The sequence below is a fragment of the Dunckerocampus dactyliophorus genome, chromosome 1 (genome assembly GCF_027744805.1).
Source record: "Dunckerocampus dactyliophorus isolate RoL2022-P2 chromosome 1, RoL_Ddac_1.1, whole genome shotgun sequence".
NCBI lineage: Eukaryota > Metazoa > Chordata > Actinopteri > Syngnathiformes > Syngnathidae > Dunckerocampus > Dunckerocampus dactyliophorus.
Genome location: NC_072819.1, coordinates 41435085 through 41456596, shown reverse-complemented (window position 1 = coordinate 41456596; position 21512 = coordinate 41435085). Strand labels below are relative to the sequence as shown.

The following is a 21512-nucleotide window of genomic DNA, read 5'->3' as shown; positions in this document are numbered from 1 at the left end:
TGCGCATTACATCATATTACAGTGCATTACTATCATATTCCGCTGCACTCGGTAAGGCACAACGAAGTTTCCAACCACAATCTTTATCCATAGGGAAAGACTGAAACCCTTGCATTCAAAGATCAAGAAACCCTGAGCAGAAGCACATTTTGTGTAAAATAGACATTTGCCTCCACCAGTTGAGTACAAAATAAACTAAAATTCAAAGTTGAAATTTCTCTGGCACTGACACTGACACAGGCGACAGTCTATCTCAGGTGTAACTTGGCTTATAAACAAGTAAAGACAATGGCATACAATTTCCCCCAAAAAACCTCTGCTGTTCCCCACAGGGCTGCAACCTATCTGTGGCAGGGGATGGGGACTTGCATAATACGTCATGATGCATGTGCATGTCATTTTTATGCAGTCCTCTCTCTTCCTCCCAGACGAGTCCCATTACAATGTGTTTATGAAGAGACTAACAGGTAGTTTTGAGTATTTATCGCTGAAACTGATATGGAATTATTGCCCACTCTGGGGTTCCAGTCAGAGAACAAAGTCATCAGGTGGACTCATCAGCTTTAATTGTGGACTTTGACGTGTACACACGGTGCACTCCTTGAGCTAAATAAAGTCAATGTCCCCAACCTATATGCATATAAACTGAATATTAGTATACAATAAATGGCAGCAAAATGGGACGTTTTAGGTATTTTAAAAAGTGATAATATTTCTTGTGGCAGGCCATCACTAATAAACAAATGTATGGGAAACACAGTTTTATGATGAAATGCACATACAGTATATGATCCGTGCCAGCATGTGATACCCAACACACTTAAAGAAATTGCAACTTGAACACTCTTTGAGGACTCATTTTCCCCATCGGAACTTCATCAATAATACATCAGTCTGGAAAATCCAGTTTGATTGGCACCCTTGCAAAATGGTGTCTTTGGAATTCAGGCATAGTCATGCGTTAGATGGGATTGACTTGTCATCTATTTAAAAGATATCAAGGGACATTCTCAATGTTACAACACAGTACAATTACAACTTCTAAAAAAACATCAAGTAGCAAAAATACCAATCACTTAGCAACGTTTGAAACCTTGTCAAAGCTGTTACTTGAAAGCTGTAGTTGCATCAAAGCTATAATGACACTGCTTTTGTGTTGTGGATCAGGTTATGACATTGGAGGGGTTAAAGTAAAAGGTCATTCATTTCCCTATAAAGGGAATTGAGCTCTACTGAATCAATACAAACCAAATGCAAGTCAACAGGAGTCAAAGGAACATGGCCCGCAGGTGGAGCCCCATGTCAATACTTTGATGACAGGGTGCAATATGTCCTGTGACCAATTTCAGAAGCATGAATACAAGTAAACAATGTGGTGACAAAGGCCTATCTTTTACCGCATGCTTGTCAAACACTCAAGTCTATTTCAGCCAGCCTTTACTTTCACCCTGTGTCACATGCTGCATGTGATTGCTTCATGACAATTTCTAAATGGAACACGCACAAAAATACCTTCAATGTAGAAGTGTGTGGTTTTGGGTGGCAAGACTATGTTTCTGATAGAAGTGACAACGGATTTTAACAAGCAGCATTGATCAGAGGATACTATGGTTTCTAAAAAGGTTCTCAACCCAAATGTGTAGGTCATAAATGTGGGGACAGTGGTGCTACAGTGGGGAACTAACAAACTTCCTGCATCTGGTTTTCATTGTAAAGGGGATGTGTGTTTTGGATTAAATTGACATTGATTCCTCTGTTTTTCCTAAGACTCTAAAAATCCTTTACAGCTTGGCCATGTGGTGATTAACTACCATCCGTCCCTCACCTCCAGCATCAAGTAGCCATGATGCTTATAAAAGATCCAATCAGGCTCTTGAATGCCAAGTTGCTTCTCTTCCATGTGAGGTTTCAAAAAGGGTACAAAAGCTCACTTTGGGCTAAATTATACAGTAAGTGACATCTCACTCCACATAGACAGAAGCAGTGCGCTGTGATATTGCATTGCTTCCACCTTGCTGCCTTCCTGACATCTTTGTGAGGTTTAGGGCAGACAGCGGAGACCTCAGAAACCACAGCGTCCCTGTTGAGGCACACAAGGCAGCGTTCTGCTTCACGCTCCGCCGCCTTCTGCCACCGCCCAATGCCATTATGCTGCCAACACATGCAATTACAAGGAGTCATGTGGCACGTGCCGCGGTCGGAGAAAACAATACAACAGAGAGATGCTGGGGGAAATGTCCCTGGGCTGACAGTAACCCAGAGCAGCCTGAGAGGACTAAAACTGGAAGTTATGGACAAAATTACCATTTACATGTAACATAAAATAAAATCCCCTTAAATATCTCAGACACTGAACTAAATATGAACTTTTGAGGATCAAGAGAATGTCTAGTGCTCCGCAGCCCTGGCCACATCTGGTCTTTAAGGGCTCTTAGGGTCTGACCTTGTCTGGGAACCAGCTTCTTAGGTTCGCCACTCCAGGGCCAGAAGGGACTAATCTTTTCTCTGGGGCCAAAAAGAAGCTTAAACCTGGAAGAGGAGGTTGGGGCCTTGACGTGAAACCTCCGCTATACCTCTTCCTCTGCTCTTACGTTTGCGCTGAGGATTATTCCTGTAGAATTCATGAGAAGGAGAAATCTTGCCATCCATTTATGTCTCAAGGCAATAGATGGACTTGACAGCTAAATATACTATTCAGTGGTGACTTGAAATTTCAATAAATAAACGACAAACTCATCTTTGGCGTGTATACGTCCTTCGTCTTATTGACACAGCAGGAAGGATAAAATACGCAAGCAAGCCAAACTGAAAAGCTGTTTTGGTTTAGCTTGCACTATGTATCAAAAGGACTGATGAATGCAACTCTGTTTGATGCTACCAGCATACAAGCATTTATTGCAATTACACACCTACACGCAAGTCAGGAGCTGGTCCTCGGCACATCAAATGTTGCTAAATGGCTTGGAAAATAGCCCTACACAGAAGATCAAGTGAAGGAAGCGAATGAAGGACAGCAAAGACCATATGACTGAAAGAAGCCACAGCAGCCTCTTGCAGCTGGAGCTGGTTGCAGTTATATCTTTCAGGAATTTGCTCTCCTATCTTTGGTTTATTTTTTCACCGGGCAAAAAGTTTCCTTATTTCTCAGTAAGTAATGCATGAATTCAAGCATTTGTCGAATGGGCTTAAATATCATTTGGTGCCAATCCAAATCAGGATAGCGTGGCCCTGGCAGAGGTCTGAGCTCTACTGAGTGCCATTATCGCTTATTACCAAACCAAAGATGCAGGTGCTTTTAATTAAAGGGTACCTTAATTCTTGCATTGCTGCACTTTGACAACTAAATGGTGGATTCATGTGAAGGTGACGCCACATATAAAAGCCCACTCGCAATGAATAAAGGCTGAGTGCTGAAAGCTTTGCATGAAAGTAAGATCCAGGCGTACTTGTATGAAATAAAAGGTAGAGAGGTCAAAACAGGGGCGAGGTTCTATGTTTAGCCACATTATTTCATACGTTTTAAAACCATTCTCAGTGTGGCTAATTTACACTGGTGAAATATTAAACCATGGGAAAGTACAGTCACTCGACGGCTCACTAAGAGCTCCAAGCTCAGGGTCAAGCCCTTAATAAATTCACTCTTTTTTGTCAGACTTATTAAAAAAAAGAAGAAGAAAACAGACCAGGAGACTATATGCTTTGTCAATGCATGAGGAAACAGCTAATATCCAATGCAAGGAGTCAAATAAGAGCTCAATCAGCTCCAGGACATATACAGGTGGTCCTCGGGTTACGGCGTTTAGTGGATACGAAAGCAATTCCCATAAATTAATTAAAAACGTTATTTTGGTCCGTAAACACTAGAATTGCTCGAGAACTATTTACCGCACGTGCGGTGGTTGATTATGTGCTGTAGTGTAGAGTGTTTTCTCTTCTCGAATGAAGTGTCTGCGCCTCATTTGCATCTACATGAAGTAAGGATAATACCGCTTATTGTTACCTTTTTAGGGCTGCCAAATTGATAGTTTTAATCAGATTAATCACAGTTTTCAAATTCATTAATCATGATTAATGCCCATTATATATGCCCATTTTTACTGCATTTTATTGTAAGGAAGATAAAAGATAGGATTATACAGTATTTTATATCAACACAAAAACATCACAATCCGTGAAACGTGTAACCCGGAAGAGTTTGCAGCCGTGGAATGGGCACATTATGCATTTCCCAGCATGCTTTGCTGTTGTTAAAATTATCACTTTTGACTGTCTTGCGCCTCTTTAAAGGTGTTATTTTGTACAGACAGGTGTAACAGTTAAAGTGCTGCTAGTTAAATTATTTTGACTTTTAGTCTGAATCTGGAACCCTTATTAAGAATGGTTGTGAATTTCATGCTATATACAATATTGTTTCCACTTTTTTTAGTTAAAATGCCAAAGGACTAGTTTATACCGGAGGAATAGCTGAATTCCGCAAATCGTTGTGGCTTTCCATCATGCGACCGTGTTAATTAATTAACGCGCTTTTTTTGACAGCCCTGCTTTTTACACTTCATTATATGTCCAAAGCGGAAGGCAGGCACTTCTCGGGGCAGTGCGTGAAGAAAAGGAAAGAGAACGTGAAAGTGAATTTAGACATCGTAAAACACTCAGTGGAGAAATCAACATTGGCTGCATGCCCGGTCCAAGCTGCTCAAACGCTGCGACCATCATCAAGGACGAAGATGGTATTCTTGAACATGTGAAAGGATCTTCTACTATAAAATGGACAGTGATAACTCGGTAGTGTAGTGGTCTCACTATTGAGGCTTCCTCCTCCTGATAAGCCTGTCTCTCCCTCCCTTGCAATGCCCCCAGTCTTTTTTATGACTGTTTTGTTTAATTCTTGTATTTAACCTTTCTGTTATTGCATGTTATGCCTCTGATGTGTTACAGGGTGTGTTCCGATTTACACTAAATCTCGACATACATCACAGTCTTGCAACAGAACTCGTTAATAACCCACGAACTACCTAGCATGTGTATTAGCATGTGTGATATGACATTAGAGAAGTGGAACAATTAATTAACACATCCACACGGGATGTTAGCCTGACATACGCGTGAGATATATTCTCCTGACTAAAATCTAATATATTGTACAATATAACAAGGAAATAATAAGGTTTCTCTTACATAATGATTAAAGGCGTGTGTCACCTACAGAAAACAAGGAGGAAAAAAGATCACCCTCACACACACACATTCACACACGCAAGTCACACACTCACCTAGACAATTGTGCCCATCATGTGCCAAGCGGAAGCCATCATAGCATGTGCACCTGTAATTTCCCGGGATGTTGATGCACTCATGGACACAGCCGCCGTTGTATTCAGTCGCACACTCGTCAACATCTGCAAAAGGTAGATAGAATAATGTGAAACTCAAAGCAGCCATGTTTCAGTTAGTAACTTTGTTTTTTTTTAATGACTGGAGGAGAGTGGTGCACGAGTTGATACACTTTATACAGTACAAACTTTAACTGTATATATTGTTGCATGTTTCCAACAGAGCATTTCTGATTTATTTTATTCTATGAGATTAAAGTGAATATAATACATGGCTGACAACCTCAATAAGCATGTTGTTTAGCATCAGAGGTGCATTGAAGATGATGAAAACTAGTGGCTAGACACCCTGGTTCACTATCTCACATTACATACAAAGAGGATATGGCGATCCTCAACAGCAATTTCCATAAAGAAGAGGTTTTGATTACCATTATAATATAGCTTCCCAGTTTCCCAATTTTTGACATGTGAGTGAAGGAACCGGCATTGCTATTCATCCAGTACGTTCACTTCTTTTTCCATGAATGTCCATGAAGACATACAAACAGAGTGAGATCATGAATCTGAGGTGCGATATCTAGTGCCCAAAAAGTGGACGTGGCCAGGTAAATCCATATGTTTGGTCCCCCAACCTGTGAATAAGTCTGAACTGACGCCATGATGAAAAGCTAAAAAAACACATGGGTTCATGGTTACATAAGCAGCTGTTGCCACTTCAATTTTAATGGGAATACTAATGTTACGCAGGGAAAAATCGCAGCTCCTGAATAACTATTAACACCACACAGTGACTTCACAAGTGTGACAACAGAAGAAATGTGACATAAAAACTGAGACGAAGCTGACGTTTGTGGAAAGATCGCACACTGGTTTGACAGGCAGTGAGTGAGAACGTCTGTTATGGTTATGATGATGGTTGGAGGGCCCCACTGAGGAGTACAGGACATGATGGATTGCGAACATTGTGCACATCCACTCAGCACTTGCTGGCCCATTTAGGCCCTATGATCCTGGTCGTTCTGCTTCTCTTTGAGGCTGCCGCACTCACGGCTTAATTGGACCTGACAGCGGATGGATGGGACCGAGACAAAGAAACACTTCTTCCCACACATCACCGCTATTCGCCAAGCTCAGCACAAAATCACCCATCACATTCCCACTGCTCTTTTAACCTGGGACTCGCAACCTCCATCTGCTTTGCTTTGTATGCGCAACTTGTCAGCCCTTCTAAGTCACAATAGAAGATGTGAACGAATCTAGCAGTACTGAGCAAAGGTCTTAGGCCACCATTGGATTTGTTGGTTTAGCGATACTTTAATGACCAACTAGAATGACATCAATGGAGCTTGTTGTGCCATATTTGTGTTTGTTAGTCAAATCCTCTCAAATTGTATCTTTTCTTGATGGGGCACAAATAAACTGAAGTAGTTCCTAAACTACTATAGAAAATTGTCACAGGACAATCTACAGTGGGGGTGGGTACATTGTATTGTTACAGTATCTCTCACCGTATCGATACGTCATGATCAAGTATCAGCACTGTTGCTGTCCAATATCTCAACATGCTGGTGCATAATTGGCGAAGAGTGGGATTGTTTAGTGTGATGTCAATGCTAGTGTTCTCCTTGATGTTCTGCCAACACTGCAAATCTAAATAATCAATGAAAACATGTTTGGCTGCTCCTCAATGCACCACTTTTTTGTTGTTTGTTTTTGGATGAAAATGAACAATTCCTAACAAAATGGAGCAGACTGTCTTTGTTTTAATAAACCAAGTGCCAAGAACTTGATCAAATGTACCTTATGTTTTGAACATGTGATTGACTATACAGCATCACAGAGTGATTGGCAGACGCAGGTCAATAAATAAACATGAATATACAAATACATCATTGTATCATAACTTTATAGAAATTATGGAAATATTATGGGAGGAAAGGATTATTTTTATATGAAATTGATATTTGATATGCTTAATGTGTCTCTACACATTATCCCTACATCACTGTTACAGTGTTGTGGGCGATTTTCTTCCAATACACAGTGGAATCTCAGCTTTCGTCATCCATCCATTCCAAAAGATCAGACGAAAACTGAAACACGCATGAGGCAAATAAAAGTTTCTCATCAGAATTCATGTAAATCATGGAAATTAACAAATGTCAATTAATCCGTTTCAAACTCAGAAATACGCAGTGCACTTGAATGCCTCATTAGCTTAAGGTACACTGTGCTTATTCGAAGGAAGAAAGGAAACAGATACAAGTTGTTCATCGTTATGTCTGCATTCTACAAGTAAACCAATCACATGCACAAACATAAGGTCATTAAAGGAGTCCCTGGCCGGATTCTGTCTATATTGTCCCAACTCTAAAACAACCACTATCCATTCTTCACAAAGACTGAGTCACCAAGAACAAGATATATTTTTAGTCGTACAATCATGGAAAAACTGGTGCATACTAAGATTGAGGTTCCTCGGTATAGATTATCACATAATCACTGTTTTCAAAAGAGGAATATTGTGACATACAGTATATGAAGATTAGGGGTACACAGATTTTGACAATTTTCTGGCCACTCACCGATCAGCGATGGACGATCCTTAAAAAGCCTGACATTTCGATTGTGTTTTTGTTCAATACCATTTTTTTTGTTTGTTTTACTTACTGAATTTGTACTGACAGCATCTACATTCAATGCTCCAGTCTTGTTTTGTTTGAAAAACATCAAACGATAGCCATAAAACAATACATACTTGTTGTTTTTACTGCCCAATGTAGTTCTCTGAAATATAAATGTAAAGTTACGAAAATTCCTCTCGAAACTACTAAATTATATCAGTAGCTTTGCTTGTTTCATTGCTCATAAGCGCTAAGAGCTGGCCGCTGCTTGGCTCTTTCCTCTGGCTAGCTTTAGCGTTAGCCATACCTCGATTCCTAGCTGTTAGTCTGGCAGAACGAAAGGGAACGCGGCTGACTTTCAGACCTTTGTGGAGGTCGATAAGATTGGTAGATGAGATCAGTTTCATATGGAAGGATCGGTCGATCACCGATCCCCCAAAATTAGGAAAATCTGCACCAATGGATTGGCAATGTTTCATGAATTTTCTATACCGCTTTTCCTCATTAGGGTCACGGGTGAGCTGGAGCTGATCCAAACTGACTTTGTACGAGAGGCAGGGTACACCCTGGACTGGTTGCCAGTCAATCACATGCAGACAAACAACCAATCACACTCATATTCACACCGATGGACAATTTGTCTCCAGTTAACATTACGTGCATGTTGTTGGAATGTTGGAGGACACCGGAGCTCCCGGAACAAACTCACGCAAGCACAGAGCTGTTCCAACAGAGACACGCAAACTACTATGCTGCAAACTACTATGCCACCGTGCTGTCTGGCTGTAAACCGGCTGTAGAGTAGAGTTCCATGCTATAGCCCTTTGTAGCACAGAAAAACATCAGGCCTGGCAAAACTTTGCAAAATCCGAAAAAACATGTGGTCAGTAAAAAAAAAGAGGGATGAACGTTTTGGCGACATTTCCAAAAAGTATGTTTGAATTACCAAAACAACACCATGCCCATGGTTATGTGTGGTGGTGACAGCATAATACTTTAGGGATGTTCCTATTTATTCAAAAGGGACAGTGGCTTTTGTTAAGGGAATTATAAACAGTTTCCCAAAACCAGGCCCCATTAAACTGACTGAATTTATATTTCATCTTTCATTATGACAATAACTCAAAGCATACATTCACTTCACCACAAGATGACATATTGGAATCATCCACATAGAGCCCAAAACCTGATTCCAGTTAAAAATATTTTGTTTTACTTGGTATGTTGTTAGTTGACTCTTTTAAAATAAACATCTTAATCAAAACTTGTGCTATGCAAGAACATCAACATTTAGAAACAGTCAGCGAACTTCAACTCTGTGATTGATGAGGGCTGAACTTTGCACATATTTTACCAAGGATTCACAAATCAGACTTTAATGGCCAACAGGCAGGCGGCCATGGAAAACACCCAGTCAATAATAAGAATAAGACATTACGACCATGACTTTTGGAACAAGACAAATACAAATCGAGGGGTAAACTGATCCAGAGGTTAGTGTCCGAAAGTCTTCATCGCCTCTGCTGGAAATATCCTTGACTGTGCTTCTGACTGCCATTTCAGCTCCAATCTTAATTATCTCCAGCATGTGTAGGAAATTTACTGCTTCATTTCATCTTGTCACATAGGAGCACCCTGCACCTGGCTTTCCTCTTCCTCCGTCCACTTCTCACTCCCGCGCTTGTCGTTGCTCTCACGGTTAATGAGGAATGCTGACTGAGGCAAAAGCACTTATCAAACCAATCTTAGGGCCCTAAGCGTACTGTATGCGTTCCAAGATAAAAATGCGAATCAACATAAGATATGTCTTTCACTGCAATCATTCTCTCCATGTTCCCATTGGAAGCCAAGAACTTCACGCCACCAACAACATGTGAAAATGAGCAAATGAATTCAGAAACTTTTACCTTCACAATGTTTACCATCCCCTTTATAGCCCGACTTGCAGATACACTTGTAGGATTTCAGTGTGTTCTGGCAGATGGCATCGATACTGCAGTTGTCAAGCGCCTCTGCACACTCGTCCACATCTACAAGGAAGAAAGAGAGGCTGTTAAGTCCTGAATGTCAAACTCAATTGGCAAACTCCTTTTCAAAATCAACACTATAAACTACATGGATCAAATTGTTAACCTTTGACACATTTAGCAGGTTAAGGTGGTGACCATTCTGATGACAAGCAAACGTTTGATAACCTTCCTCGTATCAATAACAATTTCTGATTGGTAGGAATGAGAGCGCATACTTGTCAACATTTGCATTTGAAAATATGTGGAGTTTCTTAGGAAAGGAAGTTAAAAAATTTAAAAAATATGGGAATGTGTGAGAAGCCAGCCATTTAGGTTGCACCTTCATGCACGACTTCAGACTGGAGCGACTATGCAGTCATCGGCTATGTTAAATGTCAGTCGTGCAGCCAGTGATTGGTTAATTATGTAACTCTCTTATCACTACTCAATGAAAATACACCCATTATACACAGCAGCAGAGATTACCCATAGCACACATTAACATTGATTTTGCTTGTTTTTAGGGCCAAACCTTGATACAAGTTTAGTTGAAAAATATCTGTCAGAAGACATTTTGGCTGTGAAAAGTTTATTTTAATCTGTGACTAGAGATGGGCATAATTGGGCTCATTGCGGAGTACAGACGTCCCTGGTTTGTAGTGGTTGGTTCCAGACCGGACCGAAATGCTGAATGAATGCTAAAATGCTGAATAAATGAATTTCCACAATATAAGATTCAATGTTAATAAATGGAATATTTTCGTAGTTAGAGCATAGAAAACCTGTTTATGGCTTTCTAAATACAGTTTGTAACAGTATTAGAGCTCTGTAGACATGAAATAACACCCCTATAGTCACAGTTGTTCATTGTTTACACCACATTGCAACTCTTACACCTAAGGGAATAGAGACAGCCACTAGCTCGCAAACTAGCAACCTACCGAACTAACCAGTCAGCCTCAAATTGATTTCTTCTAAACATTATAAGGCAAAAACTTAGCACTTCTACATGGGATGGGAGGAGAACCATCACGTCGGACATGCCATGGCTGACTTTATGACTTCATGCAGTGTTAAGGTACTGTAATGTAAGGTAATGTCTCAACGTTTAGTGTCATTACTGACGCCTAGTGACCAGAATACCACATATCACTTGTATTTCAATATGTTTTGACTAATAACAGACCATAGTCTACCACGAAACAGCGATCATTTATTAATTTGTGAAAAAACACGATATAGCGGGGGAGCCATCATCGAATCGCGATATTGCGAGGGACGACTGTACTAATTGATTAAATGACAAATTTGATCAGCAAAAAAGCTAAATAGGTAATACTGGGTGCACTACCAGGGTTTCCCCTAGGATTTTATGAAGCTGTGGTGGTGGGCTGCATGAGAGGGTGTCATGTCGTGCCACTGCTGCATCTGCATTTTTTAAAATGACAAATAGCAATTTTTTAATCAGTTATTTATTAAGTTACTTATTTAACTTTTTTCAGCAATCAGCAGAACATGTATCGAAAACATTGCAAAACTGTTGCTGAGAGCACTTAAAGTGAGAGTCTAAAATGTCCAGCCTCCTTTTGTTACCTGACCTATTTAGTCCAAAAGTCCAATGCGACTATGCGACATTTTGTACTATTTCACACAAACCTAAATTTAGTTTGATGCATGTTTTAGAGCGATACGAATACATTGGAAATTAATTGTTCAATAATATATAACTATTTTTCTTCTAGCCTGTATAAATAGTATGAATTGAGAGTCCAGGGTTATAATAGAACAGGTGTATCCAACTACTATCCAACAAATTAAAGCTACTTTGACAAAAAGAAAGGAGAGGTGATATATTTGTGTTTTATGTGGCTGCCAACATTTGAATTGTACTTTATTTACAAAGCACATCTCCACTCAGTGTGCTCATTTGTCATTAAATACAGATGTCATGTTCGGATAGAATACATAAAAATACTAAGAGGTGAATACTACTTGGTGAACTACTCAATATTAACTGGTGAGCTACCTTTTGGAGACCCTGTGATAGCATCACTGTCTAAAGCTGTACAATATTGGAACCAAAACTGTTCAATCTATATGTAAACGGTACCTGTAAAGTCACGAAAAACCCAAAGCTAGTATTATTTGCAGACGATACAACCGCATTCTGTTCTGACGATATCACACAAGAGCTCATTTAAAAAATCACAGATGAATTAACTATACTAAAAAGATGGTTTGATAAAAACAGACTATCCCTGAACCTAAATAAAACTAAAATAATGCTATTTGGTTAGTGCAATCAGGATACACATGCGCGAATACAAATTGACGGCGTGGACATCGATAGGGTGAACAAAAATAAATTTCTCCTAATAGATGATAATATGAACTGGAAATCTCACATTAAAAATATTTAACATAAAGTGGCAAGAAATATCTCAATACTAAATAAAGCAAAATTTGTTCTAGACCAAAATTCACTCCATACTCTCTATTGTTTTCTGGAATCACCATATCTAATTTATTGTGTGGAGATATGGGGTAATGACTATAAAAGTACACTTCACTCACTAACAATGCTACAAAAAAGGTCAGTTAGGATAATCTATGATGTCGCTTAGAGAACATACAAACCCTTTATTCCTAAAATCACAATGATTAATATTTGCTGACTTGGTAAACTTTCAAACAGCTAATATTATGCATAAAGCTAACAATAACCTGTTACCCAAAAACGTAAAGCAACTATTCTCAACAAGAGAGGAGAAATATGACCTTAGGAAAAAATTAAACTTAAAACACTTACATGCACGGTCATTGCTAAAAACCTTCAGAATTTCAGTATATGGAATCGGATTGAGTAAGGAACTCAAATAATGCACCAAAATTAGCAATTTTAAGAAACAGTACTAGCAGTTGATGTTTACTTACTTATACTTAACACACAGGGCTAAGTCTAATCACCCTTACATTGACTACTAACTCTTCATTTCTAGTAAGTACATTGTCGGTACTCACTCATTTCCAAATTGTTCTGTCAACTATTAATACTTTTATGAGTTATCATCTATTTGTTATTTCTCATTAAGTCTGCTATATGATTTCTTTGCAGTAGTATATATATATTGACTGTCATTGCACCACATTGTTATTTTGCCTTATCACTTTCCAATGTATTCACAATTGGCAAAGAATTTCATTTGGAAAACATGAGGTGAACAAATGAACTGTAAATGATGTGAAACGGATGAGGGGTATGATTAAATAAGCTTTGCTTCTTGCTGCTCCTTTTTGGGAGTACGAGCATGAAATGAGTACATCTCGTCATTATCTGTAATCGTGATGAAGGAAAATCCTCATTGGGTAACTACTGGTGTATTCACTCTTCACGCCCTGTGATTGGCCAGACACACACAGCGACCGCCCCACCCTAGACAGACGACCTACAGCCTGTGAGAGGAGTAAGTAGTGCATTTGACGAGACAGAGTGGAAAACGGCTTGCGTCGCGTTGGTCACTGGCTCCACTTCGGATGTTTTTTTTTAGGTTTTCCTCAGCTCAGCTCGTATCTAAAGTTACTTGATAAACTTGTTTCGTTATGTACACATACTGAACGAGGTGCTTTTGAGAAAAGTACAGTGAGCAAGGCTTGCAGATTATTTGCCTGTTTGCCATCACTGGATGTTTGCATGAATCACCAACTTCACACAGATCATTAAAAATAATTCAATAATAAAGTCTTACAGATCACTTACACACATACACAGTACACATACACGTATAGCTGAATAATAAACAATAAATATAGCAACTTCTGATCAATCCATGTAAATTTCAGACATATAGATTTAAGCCCCACCCATTTCTGTTTAAACCATGCCCACTTCCGGTATATGCCCCGGCCACTCCGAGGACAGATAATACAGATAATTTAGATGGGTGAACAGACACAGATACAAATGGTGTACTCGCTAATCCATATTTGACACAAAACTAGTGTTTTCAAGACAAACCATAATTATTGTAATGATAACAAGAGAGCAAGATTGTAAAGTGAGACTTTAAAAAAGTAAGTTGTTATGATGATCAGTGATTGATGTATCCCATGAACGTAATAGCCACTTGTAGCTCCAAGCTAGCTAGATGCCGCCAGCCAGACAACATGTGTAAACAAAAATCCCAGAAAGTGGAATGAGATTGAAACGTGAGCAACCACACATGCTGTCATAGACAGGCTTCGCAAATGACGAGACATTTTACGGGCTATTGTTAATTCTCCCGATAATAAGAAACAAAGTAAAAGTCAACAAAAGACATGTCGCGTATCTGGTCATACATGCGCAAGTGCAGACAGGAGATACCGAGTGCATGCTTATCAAAATAAAGCGCAATGAAACATTTTTATGATATTTAAAATCATTTTCAAAGTAATTATGGTCAATAGATGGGTTAATAATAAGTTATATACAGTATGTATCTATATAGCATAGGTAGCCATTCATACAATATATTACTTAAATTTGTTTTCAAGTTTTAAAAATAACCTTGATTTTTAAGGTGTGGCTGCTTTTATTTTGTAGTGGCGCACCGCCACGATCCATTACATGCACTACTCGTCTGCAACATGCAGAGGGACTTTTTGATTCATTCTCAATTAATATGCAGTCTGAAAAAGAATAACGTGCTCAGCTATGTGAAGTTAACCTCCGAACGTTCCTATCGATTGTAACGAAACCCGGGTTTTATACCACCCCCTATTTGTATACCACTGCATGTTATACATCACTGGAAAGCTTCTTTTCCTTCTTTTCCACTCAACTGACATACAGCATTCCAGAATGCAATTACTGTACAATTGCAAGCACAAACAACACTAATGTTAAACCAGGCGCAAACATAAAACCAAAGGCAACTCACCCTTTTTGAAGCTTCACAGTACTCCGACGGTAAATAAATCTCTGACAAAAACTGTCCTATTATGTTGACTCCAGTAAGATAGTTAGTCCACACCAAGCTTTTATTCCAAATTCCTGCAAATGTAGTATAGTACAAAGTACAAATATACCAGGCCCTCTTCTGACGTACGTGACTCTGACCGATTACTGTACATCCAATCCTCATGATGACTGACGCATTGAATAGCCAATGAAATTATGAAAACAGGTTGATGGGTGGGATTTTGGTATGAACGGATTTTGTTTTTTTCAGTTTTTTTTTTTTTAAGTAAAAAAATCATGACAAAACAAGACAAAGTGTCAGGAAGCCGTGAGTTAGTGAAGACTTTGAACAAGTGTCTCCAAATAGCACGCCTTATGTGCGTGTGCACTGCCTGATCCTAACTTTAGAAAAAACGGCGTAAGATACTCAGTTTTTGTAGTATCACTGACAAATCTGAACTGGGATTAGGTAAGGACTAAAGATATGTTTTCATTGGGTGTTCCAGTCCATACCACAAAGCTAGTTATTTCGAAGGCACATTTAAGAAAAAACTTTAAAAAGTCCTTTTTCAGTGTATTAAAACTTTTCTTCCTCAATGCAAATTCAGCTTGTTAGCTTTCAAAAGAGCCCAAAAACATGTGTCTACCACAAATAGCTCAAGGCCATCTTTACATGTACTTTGGCTATGGCCTTTTTAGGCAATTTGGCCCCAAAAAAATCCTGCATGCTAAGGGGTTTAGCTACATCCAATACAACACTGGCATTGCAACAGAAATTCACAGCATTCGGCGAGAGACCTCCCACTCTATGAAAAAAATGACTGACTGTTCTATTTTCTTCATATTCTCCCACAGTTCCCACAACATAAGTACCAACCAAAAACAACAACAAAAAAGTGTCAAATGCTGTCTGTGATGATTCATGAGTTTGCATAATGAGTCAGTTCAATAAGCCAGCAATTAACTTGTGTGGACATTTAGCATCCATGGCAAAATGCATTTACGTGTTTTTTTTTTTACTCTGGACCAAAGGCCACAATCCCTTGAGCAAACAAAAACACACCCACTAAAATAAAGTACATTAACAGTGTGATCTTTTATCACAGGAGCAGGGCTTCAAAGAACAACCGGAATCATGAATATGAGCATTAATGAAGTTGTTTAAGTGTTTGGTTGCTACAGTCTGAATAATTCCGAAGAGAATGTGAAAAGATAAGCATGGAAATAGATTCAAGCAGATGCATGGTCAGGTCTGCCTTCATGGAGCCCCTAATCCCGCCAAATCCTAGCTAACTAGCCCAGGTGTTTAGGATTACCCCTCCGCACACAGGGGAAGGGCATCTTAATAAGGTTTACATAGCTTCCAATATCCACTCTTATCACAAGCCCTCTGCAGGAGCCAGCTGATCCCACTGGGAAATGACCTGAACCTAAACCCTCAAGCTTAGCATATTGCCTATATCGAGCTATTCCCGGAGGACACAAGATGTGCTGTGGAGAGGAGCACAGTGACAATGCGTAAGGGCAACAAAATCGTAATCTAAAACTCAAGCGGTTCCATGATGCATGTGGTTGCAATTTTAATGTGAAATGTTTTTAACTTTTGTGAGATCGTAGGACCAGCGTCCTTACACACACCACTACATCTTACCGCAGGCCAAAAGATTTATTTCACCATAGATTAATCAGCAGATTAAATGATTGACTGCATTGTCGGAAAGATAACAATGTATTTAAGTTGGGGATGTGTTCCTTGTCCAGCTTGATATTTTATTGTCTGAAAAGTATTTTAGTTTCAGGGCTAAATGGAATTCAGTAAACAGTCTGGGCCATAGAGGTTCCACTCCTGCCAAGTTTCCATCAGGCCATTTAGCAATGCAGAAGCTCCCCAGTTGCAGTATTGATTTATATTATGTGAAAACAGTAAGACATGTCCTGAGGAGTAGCCTTGCGCTCTAATAATCTGGCTTGCCTGAAAAAAGAAGCCACGAGAGGAAGTGCTTTTTAATATGAAAGTAATTCATTCCAAAAATTGTCATGTTTCATGGTGCCATGTCTTGGTAGCAGGATGTCGTCTGACATGACCTTAGAAACAGTGTGACTGGTTTCATGTAGCGAATCAATCTTTGGCATGTTGTTGCATATACAATGGTAATATTCAATAACCTCTTCAAGTTTTTAAATATATCTTCATTACTTGTTAACCTGGAGAAATAATCAGGCGAAATAAAATCTTATCTAAGTCATAAAAATGCTGGACATCCACAAACGTTTTCATCAAGCATCCCTGCGTCTGTTCAACATGACAGTAACTCCCAAGAATCCCGCTTATCGTCTCGTTCTTAATGTTCCCGGTGGAACCGCCAATTGACTTTATCTCTCCAAGGTTGCGGACACACACACACACACGCACACGCTCTCTCTGGCTTGTGCTCACATTTTTCAAACAACTCTCAACTGAACTGAAAACTGAAAAAAGTTTGCGGACAGTTCTCACCAAAAAGGCCATGTAAAGTAACAGCTTGCTGGCATAGTTGGGGCTTTATGTAAATAAAGCAGACTATATTTGGTGAAACCACCTAAACCGGTTAAGTATGTAACTATGTGCAAGTCATCAGGAAAAAAAAAACCTCTAATCAATGGCAACTGGAAAATCTGTATTACAGCTGCATCATGTTAATATCTGTCACCAAGGGAAATGCCAACCACAAGCCAAAACACTAAACATTTTTTTACAGTGACATGAAAATTACCCAAATGAGCAGGTTGGGAAGCCAAGCAAACATATAACTACCCTGTTGCCTTTGGTGTGAGTTGCACAAATGGAAATAAACACAGTAATACCAGGCACACGAAGTTCGGTCATAGTCTGACAAGTTATTGTTTGCAAGAATGCGCCCATGAATGAAAGAATTTCATTGGACAACAAAAGTTGCATATGCTCCAAATTGCCTTGGCAAGGAAATAAACATGTCACAGTCAATACATCCTTTGGTGCAGCCTGAGACAAAAATGCCGCATGTTCAGTAATGCCGCCCTGGTAATTGACTCATGCCGGAGATTAAAAGATTGTGTTTTCCCAGTGAGTTTCTTTCATTCTTTTGTGTTGAGGAATCACAGTTGTTGGGCACAAGTTAGGCCAGCGGAGGATGAAGCCAATGCACTGGGACAAGGATGAATAAACAAAGTCAAAACAAAAAAATTCCAAAGAAGAAAGGGATGTTGGGGGAAAACCCAATCACTTTCAGTTAAAACGGTTTCCACCAGAGGATGTATTATTTTCCATAGTTCTCCTTTTTTAAGCACATTAGCCTGAAGGAAATACGTGTCAATAAGTGACAAAGACAGTTAGAAGAAGCACTATCAAACCAGTTTATGTTATAATTTCATATGGGATAAAAAAAAAATTACAAAAAAAACATGAAAGAACGATATTGTCTGATCACTTTGTCAGGACAAGGTCTGTATAAGAACTGCACACACTGCTGAAGTGATGAAATCTGGACATACATTTACAAAAAAGCAATTCATTAGCATGTGCTGAACTTTAAAATACATACAAGTGCATACTCTTGAAAGAAAGGAGGCAAACCAGTCCCCAAAAGGTTACAATTGATGATGTAATAAAAGCATTTGTGTTTTAAATTTGATAATGCACAGTGGACAACTTTGTCAGAATGATTCTGGTTGATGAGCTCCAAGGGTTTGCAAGTAATGTAAGTCAAGTGGATGCAATAGCAGTGTAGTAAATACACACATGAACTTTGCTAGAGAAGTGTTATAACCCCAAATGCAACAACAACCCTGTGGTCAGGTCCGCCATTGCTGTTTTGGTTTGGTTTTGACACCAAATACAAACATGTCCTTCTAGTACCATTTTCATTGTTTACACAGAAACATTGAAACTGCCCAAAACGTTCACTTTGAGAAATGTTTTCAGACGTTTGTTGTGCAGGGCCATTTAATCCATTGTAGTTCAAGGTACTGTCCCTCTTTGGCTCCAAACTACACCTTTTTCAACCAGAAGGTATAAGAGCACCACTACTGAGATGCTAGCAGATGTTACCAATAACGGTTCAAAAGAACAGATTGTACAAATACATGTCTGTTCAGTGGTGTGAAAAAGTGTTTGTCCCCTTCCAGATTTCATATTTTTTGCATGTTTGTCACAATTAAAATGTTTCAGATCATCAAACAAATTTAATTTATTGTTAGTCAATAACAACGCAACTGAACACAAAATGCATTTTTTGATTGAAAGTTTCAAAATCCAAACCTACATGGCCCTGTGTGAAAAAGTGATTGCCCCCTAAACCTAATAACTGGTCGACCACCCTTAGCAGGGCCAAACTGCTATCAAGCGTTTGCGATAACTTGCAATGAGTCTCTTACAGCGAGGAGTTTTGGGCCCACTCATCTTCGCAGAATTGTTCTAATTCAGCCACATTGGAGGGTTTTCTAGCATGAAGCGCCTTTTTAAGGTCATGCCACAGCTTCTCAATAGGATTCAGGTCAGCACTTTGACTAGGCCACTACAAAATCTTCCTTTTGTTTTTCTTCAGCCATTCAGAGGTGGACTTGCTGGTGTGTTTTAGATCGTTGTCCTGTTGCAGAACCTAAGTTGGTTTCAGCTTGAGGTCACAAACAGATGGCCGGACATTCTCCTTCAAGATTTTTTGTAGAGATCAGAATTAATGGTTCCATTTATCACAGCAAGTCTTCCAGAAGCAAAACAACCCCAGACTGTCACACTACCACCACCATATTTGACTGTTGGTTAAGTATGTTATTTTTCTGAAATGCGGCAGATGTAATGAGACGCACACCTTCCAAAAAGTTCAACTTTTGTCTCCTCAGACTACAGAGTACTTCCCAAAGGTCTTGAGGATGTTTTGCCTTCATGTTCTTTTTATTCAGCAGTGGTTTTCGTCTTGGAACTCTGCCACGCAGGCTGTTCTCGCCCAATGTCTTTCTTATGGTGGAGTCATGAACACTGACCCCAACTGAGCCTGCAGTTCTTTGGATGTTGTTGTGGGGTCTTTTGTGACCTCCTGGATGAGTGGTCGCTGAGCTCTTGGGGTAATTTTGTTTGGCCACTCCTGGGAAGGTTCACCACCGTTCCATGTTTTCGCCATTTGTGGATAATGGCTCTCACTGTGGTTCGCTAGAGTCCAAAAGCTTTAGAAATGGCTTTATAACCTTTTCCAGACTGATAGATCTCACTTAAGTTATGTTTTGACAGGGGGCAATCACTTTTTCACGCAAAGCCATGTAGATTTGGATTTTTTTTTCTCCCATAATAATAAAAAGTTTAATTTTAAAACTGCATTTTGTGTTCATTTTGTGTTGTCATTGACGAATATTTAAAGTAGGTTGATGATCTGAAACATTTAAGTGTGAAAAAAGTGCAAAAACATAATCAGGAAGGGGGAAAACACTTTTTCACACCACTGTATTTGTCACAATTCAAGTTAAACTTTGTGGAACCTTTGTTCGACCCGAAAAAGAATGGTGTTCATGGTTCCCAGTCACCGCTTTCTCATACACAACGTCCATCGCGTGCACATACACTAAAGCAGTCGCAGAAAAGCGACCAATTTGGAGTCATTGTGTGGTTATGATAGGCTATATGTTCAATGATGGCTAACATTAGTAGCTAAACTTTGTAACAACGCTATCATTTGCTGACAACAAACATGACTAATGCACGCGTTTGCAGCGTCGGAGTAGAAAGAGAGCGGTATATACACATTTGAAAGTTAGAGCCCCCCCATGCAGTGCCTAACCAAGGCAGACAACACCTTTAAGAACTGTCCCATGTGAAGGACCCAGGTCTCTGTTTTAATGTTATTACTGTGTTGTCACCACAAGCTGCCTGCTATGAGCTGGCCATTGAGGTGAGACCTTGTCAAAGGTGCTTTTCCTCCCTGATTTATGAGAAGGCCTGGGATAAGCAGTGTATTTAGCAAGGCGGACTAGCGGGGGTGTTAGCAGGAAAAGGACGCGGAAGGGAGAGCGCGAGTGTGTGGGAGAACTGTCGCGCTGTAGGTGTGTAGTTCAAACATGGGGTAATGTTTACTTTGAGTGTTGAGACCCTTGCTGTTTGCTTTGCCCCAAACCTGCCCAGCCCCACACCCACCCCAACCCCAGCCCACCTCCCTATATCCATCACCTTTCCCTTCACATGCAGAAATAGGCTTAAAATAGCTGGGGCACCCTTGGTTGTAGCTTTACTGATGTGACTTGATGAAATAAGGACCAGCTGTGCACAGGCAGATTTGGTGCAGTATTTGGACACATTTAAGAAAACCATTCCCTTCAAAAACGGTGCTTTCGTTCATTTTCATGAGCTTCTTGCAGCAGGAGAGAAAGGGTGCTGAGTTCAATTCCAAACAAGGTGTTCTCAGGATCACAAGTATCTGCCTTGCTTCATGTAATTACAGAGGAGCAAGTATCGTAATTATCCACCTTAGCACCACACTTACGCTATACTTAGGTCTGTGGTTGAGCAAGATGGAGTTTCACGTCAAGATAATTACTTTAGTAGACTGGGAATAGCTATACTGAGCTATAGCTATGTTTTTATTTTTTTAATAAAACCAAACTT

General features: G+C 39.6%; 1 protein-coding gene across 4 annotated transcripts in view; it reads right to left on the bottom strand.

Moving 5' to 3' along the window:
* Positions 1–21512, bottom strand: part of scube3 (signal peptide, CUB domain, EGF-like 3) — a 105972-nt gene that overhangs the window by 62450 nt on the left and 22010 nt on the right. For all 4 annotated transcript variants that reach the window (XM_054798063.1, XM_054798072.1, XM_054798083.1 and 1 more), the window contains exons 2-3: positions 9865–9987; positions 5271–5396 (exon numbers count right to left, since the gene is read on the bottom strand). In XM_054798063.1, the coding sequence (XP_054654038.1) occupies positions 5271–5396; positions 9865–9987 (249 nt within the window). The remainder of the gene's footprint in view (positions 1–5270; positions 5397–9864; positions 9988–21512) is intronic.